The sequence below is a fragment of the Dromiciops gliroides genome, chromosome 5 (genome assembly GCF_019393635.1).
Source record: "Dromiciops gliroides isolate mDroGli1 chromosome 5, mDroGli1.pri, whole genome shotgun sequence".
Classification (NCBI taxonomy): Eukaryota; Metazoa; Chordata; class Mammalia; order Microbiotheria; family Microbiotheriidae; genus Dromiciops; species Dromiciops gliroides.
The window spans coordinates 169,385,861-169,396,032 of NC_057865.1; the positions used below are offsets into that span (position 1 = coordinate 169,385,861).

Here is a 10,172-nt window from a genome sequence, read left to right on the forward strand (position 1 = left end):
GAAATATTGGTCCCACATAGGTTTTGTCAATAGCATTTGGATATCAAGATAATAATTATCAGTAGAAACCATTAGGGGAAAAAAGGAATACTACTCAACAACTCACTTATTCAAAATCTTCTTTAACAATTTTAGTACTAGGTACAAAGCTGAAATGCAGGGAGGTAAAATATGCATCATAAAACCTATATTCTCTGTAATAGGAGAATCACTTAGACCCTTATTCATAGCCCATTCACTTTTTTATTACATAGGACTCTAGAAAACAGATGTTTTTCCAGTCCTCATTATATTGAAAGCAATAGCAAATCATGGAGAAGGAGAACATTTGCTTGAAGAAGGCACACTGACAGAAACAAGAGCCTATCTCTGACAGCCTGCCAGTACAAGAGAGAACAGAAAAAGCATCAGAAACAAGAACACAAAATAAACACCCAAATCTTGGTCTATTTTAGCATAGGTACAAAACGGACTTTCATGCCACAGTAGCTCTTGAGAACATCACTAGGTTACAGAAGAGTAAGTAAATAATTATAGAATACGTGGAAAATCCTGAGTCATCAGGAAAAGGATATATTATTTTTGGTATTCTTTGCTTAAGAAGAGAATAAAAAAATATTAAAATGCATTTACATGTATGTGAATATGTGTGTAGGGGCAACTAGATGGCTCAGTGAATGGAGCAAAGGGCCTGGAATCAGGAAGAACTGAGTTCAAATCCAGCCTCAGATACTCAGTTGTGTAACCCTGGATAAGTCACTTAACCTTAGTTTGCCTTAATCCACTGGAGAAAGAAATAGCAAACCATTACAGTATCTTTGCCAACAAAACCCCATGGACAGTAAGGTCAAGAGGGTCAAGAAGAGTCAGACATAACTTAATGACTGAATACAAAAAAAAATGTTTGTGTGTGTATTTGTGTGCATACATATGTGTTTATATACACACAAACACACACACTTTTTGTATTTAGTCATTCAGCTTTATTTTATCTCTGCATTGTTTGAGTGATTACCTCAAGGTTCAAATTTTTGTCAAGGCACATCATGACTTGAACTTACCTATTTATGGTAGTTATATTCTCTGAAAAACACTGTAGAACCTTGTAAGTGAGAAATTCCTGTAGCCAGTCACTGGGACCACTCAGTAGCTCTAGACCTTTAAAATCCATGAGGCAATTATGAGTATGGGGAATGTCCATTTCAGTATAATTATTTAGGAATCTTGTATGACCATGACACCTCTACCCTTCCTTTAGCCATTACCCCAGCCCTTTTCTCTTTGAAAGAATGACTTTCCATTCAAAATGGTTTGGGGAAATAATGAGAAGAAAAATGGAAAAGTCCCTGCCTCAACACCAGCCTGGCTAGTTTAACAACTCAAGCCATCACTTCTTACTCATTGCCTGAAAGGATCCCAGTATAAATGTTTCCTCTGCATTGAGAAGTTGTAGTACTTTTGTTATAAATACTCTAAAGCCCCAGCAAGAAAATAAAAGATTCCATCAAAATATCATAGCTTTACTTTGGCTATAGACTTGTTGTATGTCCTTCATTCTCAAAGGGGACCATGACATCAAGGTGATGTCATGATTTGCACTGAATTGGATTTAAGTGAAGGAGAGTTATGCAAGGTCACCAACCTCACTCTTTCCTGCAGAGCCTTCTAGTTCCAGTGGCAGGATATATATCAGGATGACTGGAGATGGCCCCAGATGTTTAAGTCAATTGGGTTAAGTGACTTGTCCAGGGTCACAAGCTAGTAAGTGTCTGATGTGAGATTTGAACTTAGGTACTCTTGACTCCAGGGCCAGTGTTCTCTCCATTGTACTACCTACTGGCCCCTGGGTTGTACAGTAAAAACATGACTACTCTGATCCTGGGATCAAAACCATATCAGCCACTTTTTGCTTCTGGAATTTGTTCCTTGTTCACTCTGCAGCTAATTCTCCTCTGGAAGCAATTCTCTCTGATCTCCATTTTGTGACCCAGAACTTGATAGTGACAGGGCTATCAGATTACACCCATTTCTATAAATTTTACTAGTCCAAGAATATCCTAAGAACTCTTAATACCCAGATGTCTCTTCCCTTGGTGCCCAATGTTTGCTCTTTTTCAAGATGGGCATAATGGTCTTGGACAGATTCCATTACCCCATATCTGCAGACCCCTCTGTCTTCCTAAGCCTTCTTGAGCAGAAAAAATGACTCTGTAGCTTTTTCTTAGATGTCCCAATAACATTTTGGTCTTGTGTATTTTCTAGCTCTTTGTGGAAGAGATTTGATGATCATACTCTGCCATCTTGACCAAAATGCTCTTGAGAAAACCATCTTCCTGGTTACTTTATAAAGAACCATTAGAATGAAAAAATAAGGGGTCTGGAAAGAGACTATTAAATTATATAGTCATTAAGATTAATATTTATTTAAGCCTAGGAGATTAGGTTTTCACACAGAGAGAGGCATGAACAGCTCTTTATGGGGAAAGAGATTTCTTCAGTTTAATAAACAAATAACATTTAATTAACTGGAGTGGGCACCACTGGTAATATCTTGGTTTAGGCCTTCATTATTCCCTTCTTGGACTATTACAATAGCTTACTTACAGCCTTTGCTCTTCTTACTGTGGACAGACATTTCTTAAATAATAACAACAACAACAATAATTCTAGGTAATCATGACTTGGTGAATAAAGTTCAATTTTTTTGGCATTCAAAGACCTCCATAAACTGCTTTTATACTGCTACCAGGTATTTATAGGGGAATTTAAAGAGGACTATTATCTCTTGTGTGAGGTGCTTGTGTACCCTTTTCCATGATTGTTCATCTGCCTTTGCTTTCCAGATGTCACCCAACTGTCACCTAGGGCTCCCAGAAGATGTAGCATGTGCAGTGCCCACATGCCAGTAAAACCATCTTGGGAAACAGGCTAAACCAGGTTGAGGATAATCAACAGGCCTTAAACCCATCAATGAGTCAAATGGGTATGTACCCCAAGAATATGAAGACTTTCCCTAGAAGAATGAATAGATGAGAACAATTTGTTCTAATGTTCATGATGGTGGCTGAAGCAGATGATGAAGCACTTAGAGCTTAGTTAGACATTTAAAATGCTGTGGTCATCTACTGCATCCTGGGACTCAACAGTCATCTTGACTTTTGTCTTGCCACTGGACTTTGATAACTCTGGAAAAGAGGGTAGGGTGATGACTTTTTGTAACTCTGCCTCACTCAAATCCAATTCATGCACAAGTTAAGCTATCATCCTGTGATATCAGTGGTCCTCTTCAAGAATGAAGGATGAACAACAACAACAAAATAACAGAAAGTCTGAGTTAGAGGAGACCTCAGTATCCTTCTTGTCTAATATGTACCCTGTAATATAGTCTTTTTATATCACACTTGAAAAGCAGTCAGACAGTCATTTTTCCAGTATTGCAATATCATTAATTTCATCCCTGTGCTTATCCTCTTTGTCAAATGACCATAATTCTGCTCCTATAGTAGAAAGTCTAGTTGCTCTATCAAAATAAAACCTCATTTCATAGCCAGACTTTGGATAAGCTTCTTGGGACTCATATGATATAAGCATTCTTTTCTAGAGCCTGAATTCAAAACCTTTCCAACCTGTATAGGGCTTTTGAGAATTTGTGATCCACTGGTATAGTCATGCAGAATTCAAGGCCTTTTCATAATTGTCTTTTTTAAATTGATTTTAATGGTATCCTTCTAAATGAGACCAGTATTTTTATATTTCACCATATATTCCTTTCATCATATGGTTTAGGTATTTGTCAGTAATTAATAAGCAATTAAATATACATGTAATTTGAATATTTCCCATAATTCAGTTATGAATGATTAATTTCTAAAACCATTTTAAAGGTTTTACTTTTAGGATCCTGGGAAACTATTTAACAATCCATATTTGAATACAAATTGAAAGTACATAATCGAGAGCTGGTCTGCAGTACGAGAGGAGCTTTGCTGCCGCCGCCGCTGCTGCCCCTGCCGCTAAGGCTGCCACAACCACTATCACCGCCGCAGCCGCTGCCGACATGTTCCAGGGGCGGGAGAATGAGGGCGGCAAGTCAAGCTCCAGGGTAATGAAACCCCCTGGAGGAGACTCAAGCAATCTCTTTGGAACTCCAGAAGAAGTTATTCCTTCAAATAGACCAAATAGAATGGCATCTAATATCTTTGGAGCATCTGAGGAACCTCAGAATACACCCAAAAGGTCAAATCCTCCAGGAGGCAAAGGAAGTGGTATCTTTGAAGAGCCTACTCCTGTGCAGGCTCGATATCGTTTGAATCCCCCTGGTGGGAAGACCAGTGACATCTTTGGGTCTCCAGTCACCATTACTGCGCCCTTAGCCCACCCAAACAAGCCCAAGGATCATATTGTCTTATATGAAGGTGAGGACACAAAATCGCAACTTAGAGCTACAGAGAATACACAATCTTCAAAAGAAGAACATGATGAGAAATGTGATAAAGGAAAGGAGGAACGAGCCAAGGAAACTGAGTCTAAACTCAAGATCGACAACCATGAGCCCAGGTTGGGCCCCAGGCCTCGATCACACAACAAAGTCCTCAACCCACCGGGTGGCAAATCCAGCATCTCTTTCTACTAAAGGAAACTACTACCAGCATCTTCAGAGTAGAAACTCTTCTGTTAGGGTGTCAAGGTTTATAGTTTCTAATTAGTGCAAGTTGGGGTGGGACAGGGAGGGGAGGGGTTGATGATTTATGTAAAGATTTTCATGTAGCTTGCTGCTCAAACTTGTCTTCTAGAAACAGCTGGGGCTACACGGGACCAGGAGACACAGAGCCTTTCAGGGAATAGACAAAACAAATGTTATGGGAGCAAGAAGGAATTCCCCAGGTTTTCATCCCAGAATTAATTCCAAATATGAGAGAATCTTTGATGGAGTGAAAGAAAATGGGGAAAGAGTAGGATCTTCATAGGTACTAGGAACATTCGTGATTTGGTAGGCAAAAAGCATGGTCCTGCAGCAGAAGCCATTGGCAGTGTCACTAGGGGACTAAAAATCCATGTGAATAATATGTTGGACAGCTGCCCAAGGAATGCTCCTCCTCCCTTGTCTGGTAAGGGATACAAGTTGTGTGTCAGAAGGGTAATAGATCATTTAGCTCACAGAGCCCTTAAATTATAGAGTGATGATACAGGACCTTTATCTTTTATGGGGCACTATTAATATCTAAGAAAACGGGTATTAAATCTATCTGTGTCCTTCTGTTTGCCTCCATGATGCATCGTTCAGCAGATATCCTATGAGGCTTTTTGACCTTTCCCACAAAAGCCAGGGGAAGACTCACTAAGCTGCAACTTGAAAGGGGTATTGGACTTGATTTGACTTCTGCAAGTGCTTATCAGTCGAACCAATTTTCCTTTTCCCTTGTTTGTAGACCTATTCTTAATGGCAGAGTTTTGCACCCATATCTTGCAGGGGCATCTGTGACTTCTGTCATCTAGAAGAAGCCCTTAGCTCAAAAGGCCTGCCTTACATAAGAGAGTAAAGTGAATAATATTTCTCCCTGCCATTCTCATAAGCCTTAAATGCCTTTGCCTCTGCCGTTCACTAGTGGTGTGAACATACTACTTTCACAAACCACAATTCTTTTCTAAAGAGGGTAAGTGGGGCCTTCCAATCTTTTTAAAAGGCTTTTTAACCTAATTTCTTTTGGATATTTTGGTTATTCATATTTTTCTAAGACTTTTTTTTATTGTAATCATTTAATGAGGAGGAGAGCAAATCACTGAGACCCTTCAGTTCTTCATAATAAACATTTTGGACAATAAAAAAAAAAAGAAAGTACATAATCTTAGCAAGCACAGTTATCCCTGTTGGGATAATTCACTGTAACCTCAGTTGGTGGAACCTCATATTATATGTTCAATTTTTTTTTCTAGTTTCTCAGGGTGTCCTACTTCTGTCATCTACCAAATTTTCCTTTGTTAGATCATTGAAATACTTGGATGTGTGTTTGTGTTTGTTTGTGTGTGTGTGAAAGAGTGAGAGTGAGAGCGATACTATCTTGAATCCCTATATCCCCCACCCCTTCCATTTTACCTGGCATTCCACACATCATTAATCAACTATACATGGTGTTATCTACAATGATTGTATTATTGACAAATTAAAATGCAACTTTCTACCATAATAACATGCTTAGGAAATCACATTTCTTATGATATACTTTCACTTTTTTCCTCCTTAATTTGCTTTTACACAGATATATGTCAATACATTCATATTATATTTGTTCTCTTTTAATTTCACTCTCGAGTCTCATAATGTTTTTCCAAAGTTCTAGTGACTCTCTGAATGAAAAATAAATCAAAAGTTTCCATGATATTTTCCTCCTCCCTCCCTCTACTTCATTCCACTAAAATGATTTATTTTTTTGGATTGTAAAAAAATTTCTAGAAAATCGTGTGAGTGAGTCTGTGTGTTTGTGTGTTTATTTGTGTGTGTGTGTAAGAATGAGAGCCCAAGCAAGACAGAAAGAGGGAGGGAGGGAGAAAGAGTGAGGGGGGTAACTCCCATCACAATTTTCTATAAAAAGAAAACCATATTATTTAATCATATTGTCTATCACACAATTTATAGTTTAAAGACCAATTCATGTCTTAGGAACAAAGATTTTTTTTTTAAATTATTTGATGAGAATGGAAAATTTCCACTGTAGGTCCTATGATTAATTTACTAAACCTTTGCCGACAGCTCCCTCTATGTATAACAAAGATGCTTATTATTATACTTTGAAAGCTTATGTCAGTGTAAGCTATTGCCACAAATTCACTCTGTGTACCATTAATGTGTTCAACCTAATGTATTTAAATAGTAAAAATCAAGGGCGTGTGTTTTTGGATTGCTCAAAATTCATCTTTCTGTCTAAATCAGCCTTCATTATATGTATTATTTTAGTTGATTAGACTCATCCAGTTTTCTTTTAATCTCATTTCATACATACAGATTACTTTAATACAGATAGCATTTTGAAAATACATGCTACTTTTCTATAGAAAAAAATGACTGTCATTTAAACCACTGTGCACATGGTTTGCAAATGGAAGATGAGCAAGGACAGAAAATCACTGCTAAGACCAATGCATGTGTATCAGAAGGTGAATATTGATATTCATAAGTTTTGAAAACCATCTGATGAGAAAGTGGTATTCTATTTCCAATTACTATTTTTCATGTAACTAATAATGTACTCTAAAATTAAATTAAAAAGAGAATTTATTCCAGAGAAAGTCACAATTATTTCATGTTTTAAATGGATTAATGATTATATTTAAAATATATAGAAAATTATGAAATAGTGACTTATAAACTACCAGTAGGATTATTTTGTAAGTCTTAATAAATCTCATTCAAAACTCATAATATTTACAAAGAGAATAGGAATCTATTTTACTTCAGCTTAGTGAGTCACTAATGGACTATCTAAATAGGAAAATTTCTATGAAAGTACTTGCTTATGCAAATGTGAGGTATTATATGAAAGAATAGGTATCCTCTACACAAATTGAAGTGCTAAAACCTGAAAAAAATAAGACTAGAAATGTTAAGATAATCAATTAGAATTATATGCTTGTAAAAATCAAAGAAAAAGGAATAACTTCTTTTGCCATATATCAATGCCTATTAATTGACCAAGAAAATCATTAATGCCTATATGCATGATACATAACTGGAAAATTACAAGTATTTTAAAATTAAAGCCTATATTTAGCATTATGTAATACTTTGTCTTATTTTAGGTCTTTAAGTACAATAACAAAGCAGAGAATGAAGGGGTTAAAAAGGTAATAAATATTGAAATAGTATTTTGCTGTAATCATAAGTCATATCTATCTATGTATACATTTGTAGCATTGTCAGCCTAGAAAATTGAAAATCAAAAAGGACTTGATCTATTTATCAATCAGAAAAAGAAGGTGGTAGGATGTAAATTAATTCTTTCCTGCTCTATAACAGAGTAACAAAGGGCAACATGATTTAATTAAATGAAGATAAATTTAGAACAAACTCAATGAGTACATCTTCAGAAACTGGAATTTAGGGACTTTCCTAAAAAGGAGAGACATTGATTAAATATCTGGCTATTCTAGGAAGATAGCATTTCTGAAATAAAAATACTTGGGAAGGAAATTTCCTTTCATCCAATAGGACCTGACAGAGAAGTTCTTAGGATTTCTACGAGACAAATAATGGTCATATAGCTAGCATAATAAGTAAGCACATGCTAATGGTTGAATGAGTATGGGGTGGTGATAGAAGGAAGGATGGGGTTACTTAATCCCTAATTGTGCCTAAACTGCTTCCCCACACTCTTACTGAGTATCCCTTATCTAAAATTCCATCTGAGTTCCTTAGAATGTGTACATTTTCTTAAAATTGTCCCATCCCTTAGGAGATCTCTGGGACTTACTTCATCCAATAAAAGAGTTTCTTATTCACCAAGTATATGATAAATGTTATGGAGCTTTGAGTTTAACATTGCTGCTGCCCAAACAACTTTATATCTTACACCTTTACATTTTTTTATGTGTTCTCTTCTATCATTACAATGTAAGTTCCATGAGGGCAGGGACTGTATTATTTGAATATATTGATATCCCCAGTACTTAGCATATTGGCTGACAAATGATAAGTTCTTAATAAATGTCTTATATCATTAATTTATCCAAAAAACTACATAATTGTTTTGAATAAGAAGACTCTGAGAGGCTGTGTGACCCCACTTCAAACCGGTGAATAATCAATCATTAATTGAGCACCAATTATTGCCTAGCACAATTATTTGGGACATAGGGTTAAAATAATTTCTACACAATCAACATTGTTCAATTGGCAGGTTGATCTAAATTCATCAATCTATTGGATTTGTCTATGACAATAAGATGCACAAAATTTGATGATATATAGGTTTATTCCAACTTGAAAGTTTTGTGGGTTTATGATCATCATTATAAACTCCTATGGGAAAATGACATAAACCCATGGTCCCTAAAAGCTGTGTATAAAAGGCTGATAATGGTGCCAAATATATCTGATTGAGAACAGACAGCTAATTTAAGTGGATTTTTTGGACTTTTTCCTTGCAGTAATAAAATTTTTTTCTGGCTATTTTCTAGCTAGTATAAAGCATACTTCACTTTCTGTCAAATACTTTGTATTGGCCACCTTAATATCAATTTAGGTACTCTCTTACATTACAAAACTGAATCAGTTTGGTTGTTCAGAATTTGCTTGTTTGCACATCACATTCACCCATGAACCCATACCAGTAGAGTCTGCCAATCAAGCCCCACATCCAGCCAATCCACTTTCATTCTACAGCAGTTTCCTAGGCAACCAATACATAGCCACAGATACAGATTGCATATGATGGAAGGAAACAAACAGACAAACCTGCCACATTACAATTTTTTTTCAGTTCTTCTAAATGGTTAGAAATACTACATCTATCTCGATATTGAAGAATACTTAAGAATACACTTATAGCCCCTTTCTCCAAAATATATTCTACCACCCAAGATAGAATTTTCTTTCCACATGTCTGTTTTGTCACTTCTCTCTAGATATATACATAAATATTAGCCTGCTCGATTCAACTAGTGAGGGATTGGAGGATGCTTTGTCTATATCTACTTTGTCTATATCTAAAATTTAACCCTCATAAGTTCCCTAAGTGAAACACTTTGCATTTTTTTGTCTTAGTCTTCCCTCTGATAGCACAGAACCTGGCATATAGATTCCTTGAAAATGTTGTTGATTGGTGAGTTCTTTTCTACATGATTTTTCCATTTTTGTTATTCTCTTCCTATCTTTTCCTTATCTCCTCTCTATGCAACCTGTGGGGTCTATCCCTTTCTAAATTTTGTTCCTTCCTCAGATCCATCAACTTCTCACTTTACTAGGGAAGTCCTGTGCTTCCTGTTCTGAGCATTCCAGTCTCAACATTCTGGCTATTCTAACAGGATAAATTAATGGAGAAGGCAGCAAAAGGAGATGAAATATATTCATATACTATTGTCACAGAGCAGAATAAAGCCAATGGTACAGCCTGGCCACAGGAATCCATCAATGGATGGTAAGGATCTACTTTTTTTTGTCAGATACTTTCTTAGGCCTA

The 10,172-nt window shown here is 36.2% G+C and overlaps 1 protein-coding gene across 1 annotated transcript; it reads left to right on the forward strand.

Annotated features, from left to right (window-relative positions):
* Positions 1-4,021: 4,021 nt before the first annotated feature.
* LOC122729305 (jupiter microtubule associated homolog 2-like) lies at positions 4,022-5,133 on the forward strand. The gene has a single exon (XM_043968096.1). It carries the CDS (start codon positions 4,058-4,060, stop codon positions 4,631-4,633), a length of 576 nt encoding a protein of 191 aa, XP_043824031.1. The 5' UTR covers positions 4,022-4,057; the 3' UTR covers positions 4,634-5,133.
* The last annotated feature ends 5,039 nt before the right edge of the window (positions 5,134-10,172 follow it).

Bases quoted from the DNA above. Each gene is read 5' to 3' on its own strand.
- LOC122729305 (XM_043968096.1), top strand. From the start codon at position 4,058: ATGTTCCAGGGGCGGGAGAATGAGGGCGGCAAGTCAAGCTCCAGGGTA.